General features: G+C 38.2%; 1 protein-coding gene across 3 annotated transcripts in view; it reads right to left on the bottom strand.

The window, feature by feature from the left end:
* Window positions 1-24449, bottom strand: part of MARK1 (microtubule affinity regulating kinase 1) — a 156839-nt gene that overhangs the window by 61461 nt on the left and 70929 nt on the right. For all 3 annotated transcript variants that reach the window (XM_062210374.1, XM_062210376.1, XM_062210375.1), the window contains 2 exons: window positions 21894-22097; window positions 20288-20341 (listed from right to left, as the gene is read on the bottom strand). In XM_062210374.1, coding sequence (XP_062066358.1) covers window positions 20288-20341; window positions 21894-22097 — 258 coding nt within the window. The remainder of the gene's footprint in view (window positions 1-20287; window positions 20342-21893; window positions 22098-24449) is intronic.

Genomic DNA, 24449 nt, shown 5'->3' with positions numbered 1-24449 from the left:
CTCACAAAGAACCTTCATGTAGAACATTTTTTGCTACGGTGACTTGGCTTTCCATGCCTGAAATGCTCTCAGTCAGACCAGGAAGCCTTAAGGGCTGATTCTGAGGTCAGAGTATTACTTACAGTGATTTTCATTTGGAGTCCGCTGTGTGGACTGCTTCCCATACTGGAACATTCTCATCTTTTTATTTCTATTATTATCACCAGACACTTGATCCTATTTATATGATCACTTTAACACTTAATCCTATGTGTTTACTTTAACACTTAATATCGATCACTTTAACACTTAAGATGGCATTTTTACCACCCAGCTTAATAGGATTTAGGGCCCCATGAGAAGTTTTTAAACCATACCCTTAGAAGTAAGTCTGTAGGAATGTATGCAGAACTATACAGCTTTATATTACAAACTTCCTCCTCCCTCTCTTATTCCCACTTTTTTTTTTTTTTGCTGAGATCTATTTTCAATTGATTTCATACCCAGATGATTAACTCTATGTTAAGTAAAGAGTTCAACAAATAGTATGAAGGGAAAAAAAAAAAAAGAAAAAACAAAGAAAGTGAAATGGTTTCTCTAGAGTCAAGACAAGGGCAGCTCAAATCTGTGGAAGTGTCAATTTCACTACTACAGAATGGCTTTTAGGTGCTCTATTAGTTCTCACAACCAGGGAGAATATAAGGCATTTGTCCCTTTGGGACTGGCTTATTTCACTAAGTATTATGTTTTCCAGAATCATTCATTTTTTTTTTTACTGCCATGTAGTATTCCTTAGTATACACATCCCATAATTTCATTATCCAGTCTTCAATTAACGGGCACTTGGGTTGATTCCATATCTTAGCTATTGTGAATTGAACTGCAAAAAACATGGGAGTGCATATAATTCTTTTAACACACTGATTTCATTTCCCCTTGGTAAATTCCCAGGAGTGGGATGGCTGTGTCATATGGTAGGTCTATATTTGTATTTCTGAAATATCTCCATAGTGATTTTACCAGCTTACATTCCCACCAACAGTGAATTAGGATACCTTTTTCCCCACATCCTCGCCAGAATTTGTAGTTTGTGGATTTCTGTATGAAAGCTATTCTAACTGGGTGAGGTTAACCTTGTTGTGGTTTTGATTTGCATTTCCCTGAAAGCTAGTGATCCTGAACATTTTACCATGTGTCTACTGGCCATTTAGATTTCTTCTTTTGAAAAATGTCTGTTTCAGTCCTTTGTCCATCTTTTAAGTGGGTTTTTTTGTTGTTGTGGAGTTTCTTGATCTCTTTGTAGATTCGGGTTATTAATCATTTATCAGTTGCATAGTTTGCAAATAATTTCTCCCATTCTGTCAGTTGCCTTTTAACTTTCTTAGATATTTCTTTTGTGGTGCAGAAACATCTCAATTTGATGTAATCATATTTGTTAATTTTGGCTTTGACTGCCTGTGCCTCTGGGGACTTCTCCAAGAACTCTTTGCCAATTCCAATGTCTTGAAAGGTTTCTCCAAAGTCCTTTAATAATTTGATGGAGCTGGATTGTAGACTTAGATCTTTAATCCAATTTGAACGGACTTTTGTGTAAAGTGTAAGGTATGGGTCTTGCTTCATGCTTCTGCATCTGGAAATCCAGTTTCCTCAGCACCATTTGTTGAAGAGACTACCCCTGCTCCAGGGACTAGTTTTAGCTCCTTGATCAAATATAAGTTGGTTGTAGATGCTGGGATTGATCTGTGGTGTTTCCATTCCATTCCATTCCATTTGTCTATCTGCTTTTGTACCAGAACCAGGCTGTTTTGATAACTTCCTTGAGGTATGTCTTGAAATTTGGTATTGTAATGCCTTCAGCTTTGTTTTTGTTGTTTAAGATTGCTTTAGCTATTTCAGGTCTCCTGTGCCTCCATATGAATTTCAGTCTAATTTTCTCTAGATCTGAGAAGAATGTCTTTGGTATTTTGATTGGTATCACATTGAATCTGTAAATTGATTTTGGAAATATGGACATTTTGGAGATATTGATTCTTCTAAACCATGAACATGGAAGATTTTTCCATTTTTTGATATCTTCTATTTCTTTCTTTAATGTTTTGTAATTCTCATCGTATAGATCTTCGACATCCTTGGTTAAATTTATCCCAATGTATTTGAGTTTTTTGGTAATTACTGTGAATGGGTTTGATCTTAGAAACTCAATCTCAGCCATGGCATTATCTGCGTATACAAAGGCTGTTGAATTTTTTGTATTGATTTTATAGGCTGCTAGTTTACCAAACTCTTCTATGAGTTCCAATAGTCTCTTGGTGGAGTCTTTTGGATCCCCTATTGATGGCATGTTATCTGCAAGTAGGAATAGTTTGACAGCCTCCTTCCTGATTTGTATCCCTTTGATTTCTTTTTCTTGCCTAATGACTCTGGCTAAAACTTCCAGGACTATATTGAACAGCAATGCTGAGACTGGACATCTTTGTCTGGTTCTGAATCTCAGTGGGAATGCTTCTAACTTTTCCCCATTCAATGGGACACTTGCTGAGGCTTTGTCATAAATTGCCTTGATTGTGAAGAAATGTTCCTTCTTTACCAATTTGCTTAAAGTTTTTATCATGAAAGAGTGTTGTACTATCAAATGCTTTCTCTGCATTATTAAGATAATCATATGGCTTTTGTTCTTCAATTTGTTAATGTGATGAATCACATTGACTGATTTGTGAATGTTGAACCATCCCTGCATACCAGGGATAAATCCTACTTGGTCTTGTTGGATGATCTTTCTGATGTGTGGTGGATTTGATTTGATAGAATTTTGTTGAAGATTTTGCATCTATGTTCATCAGGAAAATTGGTCTGTACTTCTCTTTCTCTGTTGCATCCTTCTCAGGTTTAGGAATTAAGGTGATGCTGGCTTCACAGAGAATTTGGGAGAAGTCCCAAATTGAATAACTTGAGAAGAACTGGAGTTAGTTCTTGAAATGTCTGGTAGAATTCAGCAGTGAAGACACCTGGTCCTGGGCTTTTCTTTGTTGGGAGGGTCTTTATTACTGATTTAATTTCCATCTTGGTTATGGGTCTGTTTAGGTTTTCTATGGCTTTATTTAGGTGGGTTGTATGTGCCAAGAATTTATCCATTTTTTCTAGGTTTCCCTATTTGTTGGCTTACAGCTCTTTGTAGTAATTTCTGATGATTTTTTATTTCTGTGGTGTCTGTTGTTACATTTTCTTTTTCATCTCTAATTTTTATTGATTTGGGTGTTCTCTCTCCTTTTTTTGATTAGTTGGGCAAATGCGGTATCAATTTTGTTCTGTTTTTCAAAAAACCAGATCTTTGTTTTGCTGATCTTTTGTATTTTTTTTTGATTCAATTTTGTTAATTTCTTCTCTGGTTTTAATTATTTATTTTCTCCTGCTAGTTTTGGGTTTGGTTTTATTTTTATAGATCCTTGAGATGTATTGATAGCTATTTTACTTGGTGCCTTTCCCATTTCTTGATGTTAAGCACTAACTACTATAAACTTTCCTCTTAACACTGCTTTTGCTGTACCCCATAAATTTTGATATTGTTGTCTTCATTTGTTTCCAGAAAATTTCTGATTTCTCTTTTGATTTCTTCTGGATTTTTGTTGGTGAGCTTTGTTTCTTGTAGGTACCAAATAGATGGGTTTTGTTTTTGAATCCATTCAGCCAGTCTATGTCTTTTAATTGGAGAGTTGAGGACATTTACATTCATGGTGACTACTGATAAGTAACGACTTTGTCCTGTCATTTTTCCAAACATATCCGTATTTTTTACTTTTGTATTTCTTTTGCACTTTTGATTAGATTTTCTTCCTTTACCTTCTTTCACAGTGATGACAATGTTTCTGTGTTCTGTGCATCACATCCTTAAGCATCTTTTGTAGGGCTGGACGGATGGTGACAAATTCTTTCAGTTTCTGTTTGTCAAGGAAGGTCTTTTATTTCACCTTCATTCATAAATGAGAGTTTTGCAGGGTACAGATCTGGGTTGACAGTTTTTTTTTTCTCTTAAGACTTGGACTATATCTCACCATTCTCTCTAACCTGTATGATGAGCTGATGAGAAGTCAGCTGTGAGTTTAATTGGAGATACTCTGAAAGTAACCAGGTGTTTCTCTTGTGTACATTTTAGAATTTTTTTTAATGTTTTACTGTGGGTGTTGTACTACAATGTGTCATGTCTAAGATCTTTTCTGGTCATGTCTATTAGGAGTTCTATGTGCTTCCTGTACTTGGACTTGGATGTCCCTTTCTTTCTCAAAATTAGGGAAGTTTTCTCTTATTATATCACTAAAAAGGCCTTCTAATTCTTTCTCTCTTTCCACACCTTCATAAACTCCTAGAACCCATATCTTGCATTGTTTGATAGCATCATGTAGATTCCCAATGGTGTTTTTTATATTTCTAATTTCCTTTTCTTGTTTTTGGTTTGACTGTGTAATTTCCTGTGCTTTGTCTTCCAAGTCAGATATTCTTCCTTCTGCTTCATTGATTCTGTTAAGGCTTTCCTCTGCATTTTTCATTTGTTCTACTGAATTCTTCATTTCATTTTGATTTCTCTTTAAGATCTCAATTTCGTGGCAGAAATTTTCTTTCTTGTCATGTAGGGATTTCAGTAGCTCATGCATTTGCTTCTAATTACTTCTGTTATCTTCTGATCAATTTTTTGAATTCCATTTCTGACACTTCTCAATCTCATCATCTTCACAATCTAGTATTGAAGTGTGTTCTTTTGGGGACAGCAAGTTGTCTTCCTTATTCTTGTTTTCTTGAATTGGTACATTTGTTGTTTGGCATTTGTGGAGATACTTGTTGGTTTCTTCTTTTTCTCTGTGGTGGGATTTATTTTTGTACTATGTCTCTGTAGATAAGTGGAGTGCTGCTTTCAGTGAATATCTAGAGGTATGTGGTGGGTGTGGCCAGGGAGCTCTGTTCAGTTCTCCATGGTGAAACGAATGTCTAAGGTGTCACACTCAAGTTTGGTGTGATAAATATCCTCTCTTTTATATCTTTTATCAGAAGGGAGGTTTATTCTGTTCAGCTGAGCTCCTGTGCTCAAAGGAGAATAATGCATGAGCGTTAGCCTCAGTGGGTATAATACTTGTCTGCTTTGTCCCAATGACCACACAAAGGATCTGTGCAGTCCTCAGTGTCAGGTGAGATTCTCCAGCAATGTCCCCCACCAGGTTACAAGGAAGCCCTGAGCATGTGCAATCTCCCACAGTGATTGCCCAAAGTCCCAGCCACATAGCGAATCCTCCCACACAGCTTCAGTTTTTTCCACAGTCCTGACACACAAACCTCCCACAGTCACGAGCACCCAGTCCTGTGTTAGTTCTCCCCCAGAGTCAGTAGTCTCCACTCAGCTGGTTGCTGGGCACAGACACAATATAGCACAGCTTTTACATTTTTCCAAAATGGTGTCGGTCCTATCTTCTTGTTATAGGATGCCATTTAAGGTGATCAGGGAGTGAGAAACTTGTCTCTCCTTTTTTTTTTTTTTTTTTTTTCCTTCTCTAGTTTGGCATGTTCACTATCCCCCACAGGGCTTCAAGCCGGATTCTGTCTAGGCACTTCCTGCAGTTTTATTGCCAGTGGCTTGGGCTGCTGAAGTCTGATCTCACCTCACTCTCCAAAATGGTAAATAGACTCTTAGCTGCTAGATTCCTGAGTTGTGGGTGTCCATGCCCTCCACATAGGTCCACTGTGTCTTTCTAATGTGCATAAAGTTTCCTCTGCCATTTTCTCCCTAACTCTTCCCTGAGACTGCACTCTCTCCACTTTTTAAAAACTATCTTCTCCCAGACTAGAACAGTAAGCTCCCTCCCTACTCCACCATCTGGGAAGCTCTAAATAATCTTTTGATTCCCTTTAACATGAACTTTCCAAAGCACCCTCAGATACTGTAATGTAATCATGATAATAAGCTCTCATTACCTTTTTCCTATTCAATTGTTAGAAGCAAGTCACAGAACCTGCTTACAATCAAGTGGAAAACATTATACATAGATGTCAACACCAGAGAGTGGGTACCACTGGGGGTTGCCCTAAATTTCGTCCAACATAAATTTTACAAAAAGCAATGATTTACCAATTTGTCACTTAACAAAATAAATCAGAATGAATACCTTGGGAGTACTAAAAAAGTTGCTAAGGAAAATGCTGTTTAGGTGTGAATCAGATAAAAGTAAATGACTAAAATAAAAGCCTGGATTCTGCTCTCAGATTGCTTCGCAAGTATCATTAAGTCTCTCCTTCATTAATTAAAACCAAATTGGAAATAGCAGCAAATGTAATGTAAATTTATAAGTATGACTAATACAAGATATAGCACGATCCAACCAGCAGACCCAAATTTCTTAAAAAAAAAAAATCTTTAGCCTCACATGAAATGTTTGGTCACTGGATATATATTTATATTTTCAATTTAAATGTTAAATGTTTATACGTATATATTAATCCCCCCTTTTAAACTACTTTACAATTACCAGTTCTGTCCTTTATCATAGATGAGGGTGCTTACCTTACTATGGCATAGGCACTGAATGAATAAGCTGCATTGGCTCCTTGATTCTAAATCCTATTATTTTCTTCTGTCTTGAGGAAGCACATCACATTGCAAATAATAGAGGGAATAAAATTATGGGTAATTTTGGATAACACTTGTTATTTTTCATCATATGATTGGCAAATTTGGTAGTTTTTTCTTAAAAGTACACTGGCTACATCAAAAATTCATGGAAAATAAAATTTTGGCACAAAATATTTCAAAATCCATACATATATAGGATCTTCAAAAAGTACAAGGGAATACATATTATGAAAAAAATGAGGCTGGCGCGGTGGCTCAACAGGCTAATCCTCTGCCTTGTGGCGCTGGCACACCGGGTTCTAGTCCCAGTTGGGGCGCCGGATTCTATTCCAGTTGCCCCTCTTCCAGGCCAGCTCTCTGCTATGGCCCGGGAAGGCAGTGGAGGATGGCCCAAGTCCTTGGGCCCTGCACCCGCATGGGAGACCAGGAGAAGCACCTGGCTCCTGGCTTCGGATCAATGCAATGCGCCAGCTGCAGCAGCCACTGGAGGGTGAACCAACAGCAAAAAGGAAGACCTTTCTCTCTGTCTCTCTCTCTCTCTCACTATCCACTCTGCCTGTCAAAAAAAAAAAAAAAAGATTCATGAATTTCAAAAAAATTTTGCACCAAAATAAACACGTTTTAATTCCATTTGCCAAAAACTTTTGGAAGTACATTTGTATCTCAAAATGTTAGGTAATGTTAGTTAATATCCTTCAGACAAGTGTTGTTTTCTTGCTTAATTTGTTTTATAAGCTAAGCCTTTGAGTATTAATGGATTTATGAATTTAGTCCCTGAATGATATCTGAAATGTAGGTATTCCACTCTACCAAGAATAGTGATGAGTTGGGAATAAGATTAAAATCAGCTTGTGAAAACTGAAACATCTAACAAAAATAGTACCTCCACTGAAGGACACTGCACTTCCATCTGAAGATGAAGGAAGGGAAACAGTTATAGGCTGGCTCAAAGTTCTCATTAGAAAGTAATTTTTCATTCCAAGTAAAACAATAATGCAGAGTCTCTGCATTCCTATATTTCAGAGATGTCCTGAAAATATCATTCTGTCCTTAGTTTCTTCTTTCAGCAGATTTTTATAAGAAATGAGGGGGGAAAAACCACATTAAGCAAGAAGATGAAGATGTATGTGGGTTTGTTGTGTGGTGGCTAAAAATTATAGGCAATTTGGAAAAAGTAGGGTTAGCTGCTGTTGGAGGCAGTGACTATGATGTTTGACACAGTATATTGACATGCTAGAATCTTGCCTCATCAGTCATGCTATTCCCTAAGAAATACTTCAACTATCAGCCTGATCTAGGTCCTCTATGATGGACTGAACTGTACCTCTCTACCACCAAGCCACATGCTGAATCCCTAACCCTCAAAGTGACTGCACTTGGATACGGGGGACTTTAAGTAGATAATTAAGGCTTAATGAGGTTGTAAAGGTGAGGCCTTAATCCAATAGGACTGGTGTTTTTGTAAGAGGAAAAACACCAGGGATGAATTGTCACAAAGAACAGGACATGTGAGGTTACAGAGAAAGCCACCATCTGCAAGTTAGAGAGAGACGCCTCAAGAGAAACCAAACTTGCTGACCCTTTTATCTTTCAGCCCCCAGAACTGTGAGAAACTGTGTGGTTTAAGCTACCCAGTCTGTGTAAGTTTTTCATGACAGCAGTGGTAGACTAATATGCTAACCCTCCAAATCTAGAGAGTTCTGGCCCATTAAACAGTAGTACACAGCTTCAGCAAAGTCTAAGGTACATCTTCCTCTCTCACCTTCCACTAACCCCTGCATAACATTCTGTGTTTTCCAGCTGGCTACACAGAAAAATGAGACTGCAGTTAATGTCAATCTTCTATGTGAGCTGATGATTCAATGGGAGCCAGGGGCTGGGGTGACACAGAGAGCCACAAGTGCACAAATGATATTTTCTCCCAAACAAACCCTTACCAGAAGGGTTAGCAATCTTATTGGTGCTTGCTCTTCCTAGGAAAGAGAAAAGAATGGTGAGAAGTAGAGCAGAACATTTAGACCCTCACAAGTTTACCCTAAAAGGCAGAGTTATTGTTTAAAAAGTCAATTATTTTATGTGTCATATGTTCTAGTACAAGAAAAAGAGTGATGTTTCCAAGTGTATTAGTCCCACACTACTATTCGGGTTTCTGACTCCAATTTTAAGTTTTATTTTTTCTTTCTCATTCTCAAACTGTGATGTCATGATTTTGCTACAATACAGAGCTCTAAATACGCTCATCTCCTTCAAATTTATTGTTTCACATTTGCCATAGGCTAGAAATTAAGCCCAGAATTAAAAAAAAAAAAAAGGAAAAACTAGGTGTTAACTTCAAGAAATAAGTGATGGCTTGAGATGGGTCTCCTAATAACCAAATGGCAGGAATTTCCCCCTTAGGACTTCTAACAGCTATTCTGGTTAATAGAGGCCTTTATTGTTTCCTTCTTAGTTCTTGGCTTTGAAGTTAGTAAGCAATCTTTAATTCTATGGAGAGATATTTACTTTGCAATTCAGTCCTTCCTGGTTAGGGCTGAGGTCAGGATTAGCCAAACTCCATTAGTGTCAATCAATATTTTCCTCAATTGTGACTATTTTCCTTGTTTCTTCTCAAATACTCTGGTTTCTTCATATCTCTTTCTTCTGCCTATTACTCTTCTTTTTTATGGTAGGGAAACTGGTTTCATTTAGAATTAGTCAACTGGACATGGTTTAGACAATCACCATCCTAGTTATATACAAAGTATCACCATCAGGAACCTGTCACACCCACACTGTTTTCTCTCCACCAGATCTGCCCACTCCATGGCCCCGGTGTCATCAGTATCACAGGTCATCTACATTGCCTGGTTGACCTTCAGTTTAAAAATAAATAATATATAGTGTTTATATATGAACATATGTAAAACATTTTTAATTGAGTTGGAATAAGAAAGAACAAATTCAGAATAGCGTTATTCCAAGACAGGAAAAGATGGGAATGGAAATAAGAAATGACACATGGGGCTTCAACTGTATCTGTGATGATTTATTTCTTGGAAAAAAGGATTTGAAATAAAACATTTTAGTACAATAAATATGTATCATGAGAAAGCTAGTTTTTTTTAAATGGGAAAGATATTTTGAAGTCCTGATCCAAGGATTAAAAATAGACTAGTTTACTGTATCAACAAACTGCCAAACTTAGGGAAAAAAATGGGAGTATAACTCTTAAAATAACAAATGAGGCTATGGCTTCAAACAGCCAGATGGTTAGGTTAAAATTCACAGGTGACATAAGGATTCCTAGCCTCCTCCACTTCCTTCAAGATAAAGTTCTCCCACGTTTACCACAGTAAATCTGAAGTGGTTTCTTGAGACTAAAGAACTAGATGCGTGCTTTACAGGCAATAAAAAAAGCCAAGCTTTAATGAAAAGAGAGGTTTTCAGAGTCAGACGAATACAGACATTAAAAAAAAAATTTAAAAACCTTCAAAAACTAAACTCTACCAAAATAAAATAAAAAGCCTAAGGTGATTATCACGAATAATGCTTGGATATGGGTGCTTGATTTTCAGGAGTATTGGAGAACAAGAAAGGCTTGGCTAAAGGAGTGATTCTAAGACTGCCAGGTAAGAGTTAAGTTAGACTAATTAAGTGACAAATGGGAGTAAATCTTATCCAGGAGCTGGGGTACAAAGTTGCATAGGCCTGGTGGCTGGAATAGAGTATATGTACAGGAGCAGAAGAAAGAAAGGCACTGAACCTGGAGGTATGGAAGATGAGGAGAGTGGGAAGAGGCTTTGAGGGAGATGGTGGTCCAAGATGTGGAAGATGAACATAGGGCCTTGTAAAATATAATGTAATGAATTTGATTTTTAGATCACCAACAGTGGAATGCCATATAAAAGTTTAAACAAAGGGATAGCATATTTAGAGATGCATTTTGTATCCTTGATGACATTTAAATTCTATGCAATAGTTCTTAAATTCTTTGGGTGTGTGTGTGTGTGCATGTGTGTTTGGAAGGATGTAAAGTGTATACAGAAAGATCAGTTATAAAGCTAGTGGGATAGTCCAAGCAAAAATAATAGTATCATTTGTCTAGAGTGATCATGATAGACTAGGATAAAAGCAGGTCCTTATAAAGATACATGGGATAAAATCAGCAAGATTAAGGATTGAATCAGATGGTGAAATGAGAAAGAAGTCCACCAAGGGTCTGAGATTTCTGACTTGTACAACGTGGGACAGTGCCAATCCCCAGAAAGGATGGTAGAATTACAGGTAGGCAGTGAGTAGGTAGGACAGGGATCATGAGTTCACTTTTATTTGATTTTAATTTTTTCCCCAAATAAATATTTTATTTAAGGAATACAAACTTCATGCATTTCTTAAGTACAACTTTAGAAATGTAGTGATTCTTCCCACAATACCCACACTCCTACCCTTCCTCCACCTCCCTCTCCCATTCCCAGTTTCATTCTCCCCTAAGATCCATTTTCAATTAACTTTACACACAGAAGATCAACTCTATACTAAGAAGACAATTTCCAAAAATAAAAAAAATAAAAAAAACAAGAAACAAAACTGTTCCTCAACAGTTGAGACAAGGGCTGCTCAAAGTCATCGCATCCTGAAGTTAATTTCACTTTTTTTTTTTTTAGAAACTTAATTAACTTTAAAGAAGCACCAAAGAATGACACATATTTTGCAAGCACTTAGACATAACTATGAGACATCAGAATATCCTCCACTTCATATATTAAAAGAAAGTAAGTTCTTGAGAACAAGTTTTATCATTAATTAAGGAAGCACCTAAGAAAACAAGCAATGGAGTTGGACACTTAGGCATAAATAAAACCTGAGACATACGAATATCCTCCACTTAACACACTACAAGAAAATAAATCTTTGAGAAAAAGTTTTACTGTTAATTTTCATAATACAAAACTTTGAGAACAGAGGTCCTGCATGGGAAGCTAGTGCACAGTGATTTCTGTTGTTAATTTAACAAGTAACACTCTTATGTATGATGTCAGTGATCACCCAAGGTAATTGACATGAGCTGCCTAGGCAATGGAAGTCTTTTGAATCCACAAACTCTGTCAGTATTTAGACAAGGCCATAAGCAAAGTGGAAGTTCCTCCCTTCAGAGAAAAGTACCTGGTCTTTGATAACCACTTCTTTCCACTGGGGTCTCACCTTCATGTAGGACATTTTTTGCCACAATGTCTTGGCTTTCCATACCTGAAATGCTCATAGACTTTTCAGCCAGAGCAGACTGCCTTAATGGCTGACTCTGAGGTCAGAATGCTACTTAAAGTGATTGTCACTCTGTGAGTTGGCTGTGTGGACTGCTTCCCATGTTGGAGCATTCACTCCTTTTTGATTCTATCTATTATTACCAGACACTTATTCCTATACATATGATCACTTTAACACTTAAGATGGTATTTTTACCACTCAGCTTGAGAGGATTTGGGGTCCCATGGTAAGTTTTTAAATTGTACCCTTAGAAGTCATCTGTAGGAATGTATGCAGAACTATACAGCTTTACAGTTACAAACTGCATATACTTTACAATTATGACTTTAGGAACATGGTGATCCTTCCCACCATACCCGCCCTTCCACCCATACTCTCAACCTTCTTTCTCCTCTCTCCCTTATTCCCAATCTTATCTTTTACTGAGATCTATTTTCAACTTACTTTATACACATACGATTAATTCTATGTTACGCAGAATTCAACAAATAGTATAGAAAAAAAAAAATTGTTCCTTAACAGTCAAGACAAGGGCTGTTCCAGTCACTGCTTCTCAAAGTGTCAATTTCACTCTACAGATTGCCTTTTAGGTGCTCTATTAGTTATCATAGGTCATGTAGAACATATGGTACTTGTCCCTTTGGGACTGGCTTATTTCACTAAGTATGATGTTTTCCAGATACATTCATTTTGTTCTAAATGACCGGATTTCTTTCTTTATTTTTAATTGCTGTTTAGTATTCCATGGTGTACACACCCCATAATTTCTTTATCCAGTCTTCAGTTAACAATATTGAAGTGTTGTGGTCTTGGGGCGTCATGTTGTTTTCCTTATTCTTGTCTCTTGAATTGGTGTGTTTATTATGAGGCATTTGTGGAGATACTCTTTGGTTTCTGTTTTTTCGCTGTGGCAGCTTTTATCTTTGGACTATGCCTCTGTGGATCAGTGGTGTGTCTACTTCTCCAGTGTATACCTGGTGGCGTGTGGTGGGTGTGGCCTGGGAGCTCTGTTCAGTGCTTCAGGGTGAAGGGAGTGTCCAAGGTGACACCTAGGTTGGGCATGATAAACCTCTCTTTTTTTAATCAGAAGGGAGGTTTGTTCTGCTCTGTTGGTTTAGACTCAGCTCACCTCCTCTCCTCAAAGGAGGCCAATGCCTGGGCACTAGCCCCTGTGGGATATAGTATTCATCCATGCTGCCACAAGAACCACACAAAAGATCTGTGCAGTCCTTGGTGTAAAGCACAGATTTCACAGCAATGTCCTTTACTAGGAAACCAGGGAACTCTAAGTGTGTGGGGCCTCCCACAGTGACTGCCCAAAGTCCCTGCCACATCCTGAGCCCTCCCATGCAGCCTCAGTGTTTTCACAGTCCTGGCACACAAGCCCCGCTTAGTCCCAAGAACCAAGCCCCATGTCAGTTCTCCCTGCCAGACTCAGTTGTCTCTGCTGGGCTGGTTGCTGGGCTTGGATACGAGATGGTGTAGTTGTTATATATGTCCAAAATAGTACCCGTATCTCTTGGCTTATTACAGGATGACACTGCAGGGTGATCAGGGGGAGAAAAACCTTCCCCTCCTTTTTTCTACTCTCATTTGGAAGGCACACTATCTCCCACAGGGCTCCAAGCCAGATTCCCTCCAGGTTCTTCCTGCAGTTTTATTGCCAGTGGCTTGGGCTGCTGCAGACGGGCCTCACCTCACTCTCCAAAACTGGTGTGGAGGTTTTTGGCTGCTGGGGTCATGAGTTGTGGATTTCCCACCCTCCATGTAGGTCCACAGTGTGCCTCAGATTTGCGTGGAGTTTCCTGTGCCATCTTCTCCATAACTCTTCCCTGAGAGTGCACTTTCTTTTAAAACTATCTTCTGCTAGACTAGAGCAGTAAGCTCCCTCCCTATTCCACCTGGAACTGCCTTTCATTCATCTTGGAAGCCCCAGCAGTGTCTGTTCATGCTTCTATCATTTGCTTAAGATATGCAAGGAGGCAAGGAGATCAAGTTCAGTTTTAGACATCATGATGAGTTTGCAGTATCTTTGATAGAAGATTACAAGCAAATTAACAGAAGTCTGAGTTTTAGACATGCATTTTTGAGTTTACGAACAGGTGATAATTTAAATGATGGTAACTTTTGAGACAAATTAAAAAGAGAATACAGAAGGAAAAGAGACATTCTGGAACCTAGACTTGCAAACCTCCAACATTTAGTGACCAGCAAAAGGATAATGATCCCATTTTAGGGAAACAGAAAAGGAGGAGCCAAAAAAAGCAGAGGAAAACATGAAGAGGAAAAAAAAACTTCAAAAAATAGTCATCGGGTTAAGAATTAATAAGCACAAGTATTGGGCTCAAGGACATTTAATTCTAACCATGTCTCCTTTTTACTTTTTTATTTCTGCTAAACTTAAAATCCCAAGTCCCAATCATAGACTGACTGGAGAAAAGAATAACTTTTAGGTGATGTGTCAGATAATTCAGATTGGTCCCTGGACCCAATGTTATGTAAGTTACTTTTCCCTGGAGATTACTTTCAGCTCTAAGACAAACTCTAGTTGGCTGAGCTTATCACACTAAAAAATTAAGTGACTGAAATTTTAATTTAAGGGATACCCTCAAATAAACTCTCAATATATTTTTGATATGCTTGTTCTGGAAAGTATCTTTCATACTTGGATGCTGCAATGTGTGTTACATCAGCCCAGAAAGGTGTAACTGAACCCTTTCTGGAATATCTACAGAAGATGAACAAGGCCTAGAAAAGTCATATTTTTTGTCAATGAATTGCTTGAAACACAGTTTGGTCTTCTCAAAAAATTTGGTGATTTTATCCTCAACATTTAAACTGTTGATATTTTAGGTAATGGTAATATTACCTAATATTAATTTTTAAGGCTCATTTTAGCTTACAAAATACAAATTCTCTAATAACTTTGGGTTTTCACTGAATACATAAGAATTGGTCAAGATCATCAAAAACAGATGATAATTGTGGAGATAGGTATGTCTAGTCTGACTTGAACAGCATCCAATGTATACTCATACATGTACTGAGACAGTGCTTGGTTCCCTATAAATGTGTGTAATTTTTCTGTACTTTTTTTTTTTTTTTTTGACAGGCAGATTTAGAGAGAGAGAGAGAGACAGACAGACAGACAGAGAAAAGTCAACTTTTTCCGTTGATTCACCCCCCAAATGGCCGCTATGGCTGGTGTGCTGCAGCCCGCGTGCTGCGCTGATCCAAAGCCAGGAGCCAGGTGCTTTCTCCTGGTGTCCCATGTGGGTGCAGGGCCCAAGGACCTGGGCCATCCTCCATTGCCTTTCTGGGCCACAGCAGAGAGCTGGACTGGAAGAGGAGCAACCGGGACAGAATCTGGCACCCCAACTGGGACTCGAACCCGGGGTGCCAGCGCCACAGGTGGAGGATTAGGCAAGTGAGCCGCGGCACCGGCCTAATTTTTCTATATTAAACAGAGACAACAGAAAAACATTTTTTTAAAAAAAAAAATTGAACAAGATTTTCTTTCCAATGACCCATACACATGACAAGAATTATTTGGAGGGAATATTCATATGGAATACTTTTGTTTAACTGTCAAATGAAATGTGCTATAACTAATGTATCAATTTATGTCCCATAGAGACATTTGTTAGGGAATATTAGTTAAGGAATATTAAAAAAAAGTTCCTTCTGCTCTCCCCTGGAACAAAATGTTAATAATTTTGTGTTTGGTTTTACACGTTTGGTTTCTTGATAATTTGCTCAAAGACACTGATTTTTTTTTTTTTTTTTGACAGGCAGAGTGGACAGTGAGAGAGAGACAGAGAGAAAGGTCTTCCTTTTGCCGTTGGTTCACCCTCCAATGGCCGCCGCGGTAGCGCGCTGCGGCCGGCGCACCGCGCTGATCCGATGGCAGGAGCCAGGTGCTTATCCTGGTCTCCCATGGGGTGCAGGGCCCAAGGACTTGGGCCATCCTCCACTGCACTCCCTGGCCACAGCAGAGAGCTGGCCTGGAAGAGGGGCAACCGGGACAGGATCGGTGCCCCGACCGGGACTAGAACCCGGTGTGCCGGCGCCGCAAGGCGGAGGATTAGCCTACTGAGCCGCGGCGCCGGCCAGACACTGATTTCTAAACACTGTACCCACAGTTCTGTTTTCTCTTTAGTGGCCGAATTCTTCAACATGGTGAAGACAATTTTCCAGAACCTCTAGAAAACTTACTGGACTACAGACAGGTCCTTGGGATAATTTGAAAACTCACAAAAATTTCAATGGCTAAACTCACTGGACACTAGCAGTAAATGGAAGATTATTTAATTAATAAAATCCAATTTTAAGATGGCAATTATTAAAAGTTTTTATACTTTTCCTGCTCGGGCAAAACCACTGTCCTAGCACAGATTCACATTCTGTATAATTTTAAAGCAAAAGACCTCTACAATTTGGTAACATAATTCTGACTTGTACAAATCTTGATCTTTTTTTTCCTTACAGGTTTTACTACTAAGGAGATCAAACCTGAACTACTGAACCTTTTCTGCGAACTGGTAATATAATAAAGCACAGTAACCATATGCAGAAGATATAAACATGATAGCAGAGACAAACTGCACCCTGGTGACAGTGAGGTGAGACAGACTAAGAAAATTTTGTCATCCATCGTTAAGCCAATGTGTACAAGATTCAAATTAGTGGGGTTTCTGAGAAAATGATAATCTTACATTTCAAATTTATGAACTTTAAGCAAAATTGCTTCATTGCTTCACTTTTCCCTCAACATCACTGAGCTGCTTAGAAGATATCCAGGGATCATGATTATGGTTTGTGGATCTTCCTCCAAATAACACAAATACATGAGTTGGGACTGATGCTTCAAAGAGGAATGAATACTTATAGCACCTACCTTAGATACTTTTTAAAAACTGGGTTCCATTCATTCAAAATAGGTAATACAAATAATATGAGCATATTTTACGAACAATGTTGAAGCTAACGATGCTTAATTCAAAGAGTAAACTGTTCTTTAGAACTTTGCATTTTAGAAGTTTTAAACAGCTGGCATATCAATGTTAGATTCTTTTATCTATCACTGATATTGGCAAAGTTAGGCAGCATTCCCATAGAAATACACAGAAAGAGATGTATGGAGACAGCTTAAAATCAGATTAAACCAGACCAAGATTTACGCAAACACTTCTGGAGGTGACATTAAAATGAACTTATTTCATGAAAATGTGCTATCATCCATCTGTCTTTTCATAAGCATGCCTAAGGCAAGGGGTATATTTTACGATTTTTTATCTATAGGACTAAATATGAAGGAAAACAATGTTTTTCATTTCACTGTTTATTATTTACATACGACTGACTATGACACCCTCCTGGCCACGTGGACAGGGTAACGTCAAATGTTGAATGTTCTGTAATATAGAAGAAATAATCCAAGCCTGGATCATTTTTAAATTTTTAACAGAAAGTAATCTATGAATATAAATGTGTTTTTCATATAACAACATTGCACACACAGTGTATTGGCTATATTTAGTGAATCCCAATGTTTGTTTTTATTTTCACAGATTGAAGAAAACAAAATGGTATCATGCTTTATAAGCCTGTTTAGAAAAGCAACAATTTATCAGCACAATTAGCAGAATTTATAACAGAAATTACCTGGCATCAGCAAGCACATTTTTTAGTTATTCACATAAACAAAAGCAATATTCAGTGTTGTGTTCTTATGTTTCAACAGCACAACTCTGCTTCATGACCTTCTCCAGGACCCCTTGGGAAAGCCAGAGTGAGGGACACATGACTGTGTGTCTCAGCTAGCACAAGAGGCCTTCATAAGTTCTAAATGCCATTTAAAATCATTCAGTCAACCAGAATAAATCAGGGCTTAATCGAGAAAAAGTGGAAAAGCAAGGCAGGTCTGGACAGAAACAGTAGGTACAGTTCCCCAGTTTGTGGATTTTCAAAGGGTTTTCAGCACAGGGGTGGGCAAAATTCCCACCCTGGCTCCCAGCCAGTAAAAATCAACATCTTTGGGTAGTTCACAGGCTCAGGGAGGATGTCTTTTTATCATTCACACAAATACATCACAATTCACTGAAAGACTGGTGTTAACAGAGACTTTCTCCCTAAAGAGACCTATAGTATGTGTGTATTATTTTACATTCATATAAAAACTACAGCAACCTTTCATGTTCTGAGTAGAAATTTCAGTGTTATGTAAAGTTACATTGGTTGTCATATTTAAAGGGGATTTAATCTATCTGGCATTGATCCAAATGGGAAGAAAGTTTTCATATCACAAACCCAAAAGTTTAATCTAATGTTTCAATCACAGCAAGTCTAGTTAAATATACTCTATTAAAAATTTCTTATAATATTCTTTGGGGGCCGGCATTGTGGCACAGTGAATTAACCTGCTGCCTGCAATGTCAGCATCTTACATGGGTGCTGGTTCGAGTCCCAGCTGCTACACTTCCAATCCAGCTCTCTGTTAATGTGCTTGGAAAAACAGCAGAAGATGGCCCAAATCCTTGTACCTCTGTACCCACATGGGAAACCAGATGGAATTCCAGGCTCCTGGCTTCAGCCTGGCTCAATCCTAGCCAATGTGACCATGTCGGGAATGAACCAGAGGTTAGAAGATTCTCTCTCTCTCCCTCTCTTTCAGTAACTGTGCCTTTAAAATAATACACAAATCTTTTTTAAAAAAATCCTGTTTTAGGAATCCTAAGTTATTTATGTCACATTTACATATGTGACAATGAACTTGCTACATTATAATAAAAATTACAAAGCATACACCCTACTATATACAAAGGACATAGATAGTATAAATCTAAGAGTATTTTGATATACTTTTTAAAATTAACTACTTTTCAAAAATTTATTTGCAGGTAGAGATACAGAGACAGATACAAATAGGGAGACAGACAGAGACAGTGAGAATCCATCCACTGGTTCACTCTCTAAATGGGAGCAACAGCCAGGGCTGAGGCAGACTGTGACTAGGAGCTGGGAACTTATCCAGGTCTCTGACAAGGGTGGCAAAGACTCCACTACTACCTCCCAGGTTCCGCACTGTCAGGATTCTGGAGTCAGGAGTTAGATCTAGGAAGGTATCAAACTTAGGCCTCAGATTTGGGACGCAGGTGTCTTCACTACTAGGCTAAAATGCTGCCATCTCTTTCCCCTCATAAGAGTTTTTAATTTGTGTTTAAAATATATTATCTTTTTTTTATTTGATTGGCAGAGAGAGAGAGAAAGGAGAGAGAGATTGGTCAATCTCTACAAAGTGAGCTACCAATCACTCCCCAAATACCAGCAATGGTCAGGGCTGAGTCAGGCTGAAGCTGGGAGCCAGGAATGCAAACGAAGTCTCCCGGATGGGAGGCAGGATACAACTACTTTGAGCCCTTAACTTGCTGCATCGAAGGATGTGTACACTAAGAGGAATCTGGAATCTGGAGTGGAGTGGACCCCAATCCAGGTACTCCAATATGGAATGCAGGCATCCTAATAAGATCTTAATTGCTAGGCCAATTGCCCAAGGCAGTACACCTTCAAAGTACGTTATGTGTCTGAAGAAGTTTTCTCATTGAAGTAATAAAATAACACAAAACAGCTTTGGTTGACCAATGCAATCCCCATCCTAGCTGCTTTCATTTCTTTTTTATGCTGTTTGATATTTAACTCTTTGAAGAAACACTTCTTATTGTGAATTATTCAATTTTACTTTTTTTTTTTTTTGGACAGGCAGAGTGGATAGTGAGAGAGAGAAAGAGAGACAGAGAGAAAGGTCTTCCTTTGCCATTGTTCACCCTCCAATGGCTGCCATGGCCGGCGCTCTGTGGCCGGCGCACCGCGCTGATCCGATGGCAGGAGCCAGGTGCTTCTCCTGGTCTCCTGTGGGATGCAGGGCCCAAGCACTTGGGCCATCCTCCACTGCACTCCCGGGCCACAGCAGAGAGCTGGCCTGGAAGAGGGGCAACCGGGACAGAATCCGGCGCCCCAACCAGGACTAGAACCTGGTGTGCCGGCGCCGCAAGGCAGAGGATTAGCCTAGTGAGCCGTGGCGCCGGCTGAATTATTCAAAGAACTAGTTCTTGTAAAAGAGCAAGTAAAACAAGAAAAGGAACAGACTTATGACAATATTTATCATGACTAGACATTAAACTAAGAAGAACCTTGGATACTTCAAAATATTTGATACAGTTTTATTATAGTTGATTCAAAGAGAAACTCCTTTCATATGGTATAAGCATTCAAGCTGTAGATATTTTTCAATTACTTTATATGTCATCAGCACTATGTTTCATATGAAGTCTTTCATTTTTATAATGATGAAGTGTAATATTGTACCTGATAGGAAATTTAGGATAATTAACTTTATATAACATCACATATTAAAAATAAACACCCATTCTAATTACTTATTATTAAATTAAATACCTTTTGTAGACTGGTAGGATTTAGCTGAGTTTTGTCTATTATTTTCACAGCAACCTAAAAGAGAATCATTAAACATACATATTTCAGAATATATTTTTAATAAATAAAAACTTAGTAAGAAAACATAATTCTTCCTCCTTAACTAGACATAGTTTAGCTCTACTCAGGTGCTCACATAATTGGATGGTAAAGCTTTGATAATCTGGTGACCTTAGAACATATTCCACTGATCTGTCTTTAATCTATCTGATCCTGAGCCAATGAAATTAAATCTTTGCTATTTCTTACAAGTTTCTCACTTTAAGATATAGAAGGGATTTTATTTTAATCTTTTATTCATGATACTGGTAAACAGTAATTACAGGAGGGAGTGTCATAAATCTGCGGTAAATAAAGCATTTTGTGAATAAAATTATTCTATGGGTAGAGAGATTAGATATCAAGCTTCCTTATAGCAAACTGATAAAATGAATTTGCGTATCTTCTAAGGCTCTGCCTAGTGCAGCCTGTGTCAGAACAGCTCCTAGGATAAGAAATGAGTAAATTAAATGGGAAATGGCAATATATTGAGTATAGAGCAAACAGAAAAATTATTCAACCAATCTTATGGTTGAGTTTTGAAATAATATCCTAATGAGATCCAATGAACACTACATAATACAAAATGTTAGAAGCTTTAACTCTTTAAAGTCTTTAACATCAACATACAGACACATATATACAATGCACATATCTACAAGTTTTTACTCTAAATACAGATAATTTAAAATACATGGGATTTTAAACAACCAATTCTCTTAAAACCTGAGAAAACAACCTGTATAATACACTATTTGCTCATTGTAGTCTCTAAAACAGACAACAATTAATTAGTGTGTGGCTTTCTACATATTTATATCTAGCATACTTTAAGCATTAATAATTAATATTTTCATTACTAATAAATTAATAAAAACCAACTTATCCTAGCCTTGTTCCTGGGGTTGGGTAGCAATGGTAATCAGAAATATTCCCAGAAACCAATAATGAAAGAGAAGCCTGAAAAATAGCTCATCCATAGCATAGCTGCGTTATAATAGATATTAATATAGAGGGGAGATTCATTTCTAAATGCTAAAAGGTCAGCTTTCACACAATTACACAGCTCTGTCTACTAACATTCCATTCACACATACCCAATCATGTATATTTACCATATTGCAACTGTCATTTATTCACTGACATCAGCTATAGGAAATCTTTCCTAGAAGACTCTAAAGAGGTTTCGGAAGGCTTTTTATTTTTTAAAATTTTATTTCATTTATACAGATTTAGGAACATAGTGATACTTCCCTTACCGTCCCTCCCACCCTCAGTCCAACCCTTCTTCCTCCTCCCTGTCATATTCCCACTCCTATTTTTTACAAAGATCTATTTTCAGCTTACTTAATGATGTTAATCCTACACGAAGTAAAAGAGATAAATAGTATGAAGGAAAAAAAAACACTCAATGGAAGAGATAAGGACTGTAAACAATCATCAAATCTCAAAATGTCCACTTCACTCCAATACATTACATTTCAGGTAGTCTATTAGAAAAATATTAAAAGGCAGCAAAAAAACTTACCTCTCTACCAGTTAGAACATGTCTTGCCAATTTCACTTTGGCAAAATTTCCCTTCCCTATTGTTTTTTGTAAACGATAATTTCCAATGTGAGGCTGTTCATCTGTTGCTGACGTAATGGAGTTTCTACAACGAGGGATGTTCTGTCTGCTGCTTGATTTGGTAGGCTGGATGTGTGGTTCAGTGTATCCATCCACAGAAGTATGCTAAGAAAAAGGTTACAAGATTTCATTATTAAATTACATTTCAAAGGCTAATTTAAAATATTATGAATAATTTCCATTAACAATTTAATTTCAATGAAAACACACTGGACTACACAATTTTATGTTAAAGATTTATTTATTCATTTTAAAAATCAGAGTTAGAGAGAGGGAGATATTCCATCCGCTGGTTTACTCCCCAAATGGCCACAATGGCCAGCGCTAGGCCAAGCTAAAGCCAAGAGCTTCATTTGGGTCTCCCACATGGGTGGCAGGGTCCCAAACACTCAGGCCATCTTCTGCTGCTTTTCCCAGGTCATTATCAGGAAGCTGGATGGGAAGTGAAGTATCCAGGACAGGAAGTGGCCGGCACTGCAGGTGACATACGGGATGCAGGTATCACAGGTGGAGGATTTATCAGTTATGCAACAACTCTGCTCTCTCTCCCTTTCTTTCTTTACAGATTTATTTAGTTATTTTAAAGTCAGAGTTAAAGCAAGAGAGACGGAGCACTACCCAATTTTAAAGGTTGATCATTTATTTTATAATTTTTCTTGACTTCTACTCCCTCTACTGGGAGAACATACTTAAAATGAAATGCTCTACACAGCTTTACATAAATGCATTTGATTAAAAAATATAAATTGATATAGATTGGCAGATGTCCCACAACCTGGAAGGGTAGTTACCCCTTTGGGCTGAAATGACAGCATAGCGCAGGATTGCTTCATTAAAAGTACAGAATGTCTATATAGTGAAGATAACTTCATGAGTTTAGTTGTTTCTCTAAAGTAGCCTCATCAATTGTCATGCTGTCTTTTCTATTTAGTTGGCAAATAAATCAACTAACTGATCAACCTGTTTCAAGTACACTTCTATTCAATTCCTGCCCCCATCTTCCTATGCCCATATAAGTCCTACCTACAGGCCTGACCAGGCCCATTGCCTAATATTCAAGCAACTTTCTTAGTGCTGTTCTTGAGGCAAAGATGTCACTTCATCTGATAGTTGCACACTTGCCTACAACTGCAATGGGTAGCTGATCCTGCTCACCTCTGGGCCGAGTACCTGAACTCCAGAGCAAGCTCCCCAACCAACTGTTACATGAGCTCTGATGGCCTCCACTCTTATCTAGTTTTGTCTGCATTCTGACATACACAAAATTTCTAACAGTTATTGTGAAAAAATAGAATTACACATGATAAACCTAACATCTTTCTCTGACTCCTTAAAAAAAAAAAAATAGCAAGGGGTGGGCATCATAGCGCAGTGGGAGAAGGCACCATGTGGAACACATCCCATATCAGAGCATCAGTCTGAGTCCAGCTACTCCATTTCTGATTCCCTTAATGCAAATGTACCTGGGAGACAGCAGATGACAGTCCAAAGTACTTGGGCCCCTGCTACCCACATGAGAGATGCAGATGGAGTTCCAGACTCCCTGCTTCAGTTTGGCCCAGCGCCAACCATTGCAGTCATTTGGGGGGTAAACCAGCAGATGGAAGATCTCTTTCGATCTCTCTCCTTCTCTGCCACTTTACCTTTCAAATAAATTAAATAATCTTTTCAAGAAAATAAAATTAATTCTTGAGCAAAAATGTCTTAAATTTCTGATCAAATTCATTAAAGATGAATCCATTTTCCAATCTTATGCAAAGAATGACTTATGGTCTTTTTTAATTATTGCTTTCTTGTTTTTTATGGTGTTACTTTCTTAAATTTTTGGTTAAACTCAGCTCAGGATTAAGGGTTTTCTCTGGGTCTTACAAACACCTTTGGTCTCTAGTAGCATTCTGAGTTACATGCTCCTTTGGTGTATTCTCATAGCAACTGTATTTCCATGTCTTACAGCATTCATTCCATTGTAGTATCATCATACATTTACTTGTTTATCTCTATCATCCTACCATGAGCAATTTTAGAGCAGGGACATTTTCTATCTTTACATACTTACTACAATAGTGCTGCAGAACAACAGAACACACAGGAAAGATACAATAAGTCAAAAGCTCTCAAAGTGTTATCTCTGGATCTGGGAATTTGTTAGAAATGCAAATCCTGGGGCCAGTGTGTGGCGCAATGGGTAAAGCCGCTAGCATCCCATATGGCCACTGGTGCAAGACTCAGCTGCTCCACTTCCGATCCAACTCCCTACTAATGTGCCTGGGAAAGCAGTGGAATATGGCCTAAATGCTTGGACCCCTAACACCCACATGAGGGATGCAGAATAAGCTCCCAAATCCTGGCTTCCACCTGGGCCAGCCCTGACAGTTGCGGCCATTTAGTGAATGAACCAGCAGATGGACTATATATCTCTCTGTCTCTTCCTCTCTATGTGCAACTCTGACTTTCAAA

The sequence above is a fragment of the Lepus europaeus genome, chromosome 14 (assembly GCF_033115175.1).
Source record: "Lepus europaeus isolate LE1 chromosome 14, mLepTim1.pri, whole genome shotgun sequence".
Taxonomy (NCBI): Eukaryota; Metazoa; Chordata; class Mammalia; order Lagomorpha; family Leporidae; genus Lepus; species Lepus europaeus.
This window is presented reverse-complemented; position numbering and strand designations above follow the sequence as displayed.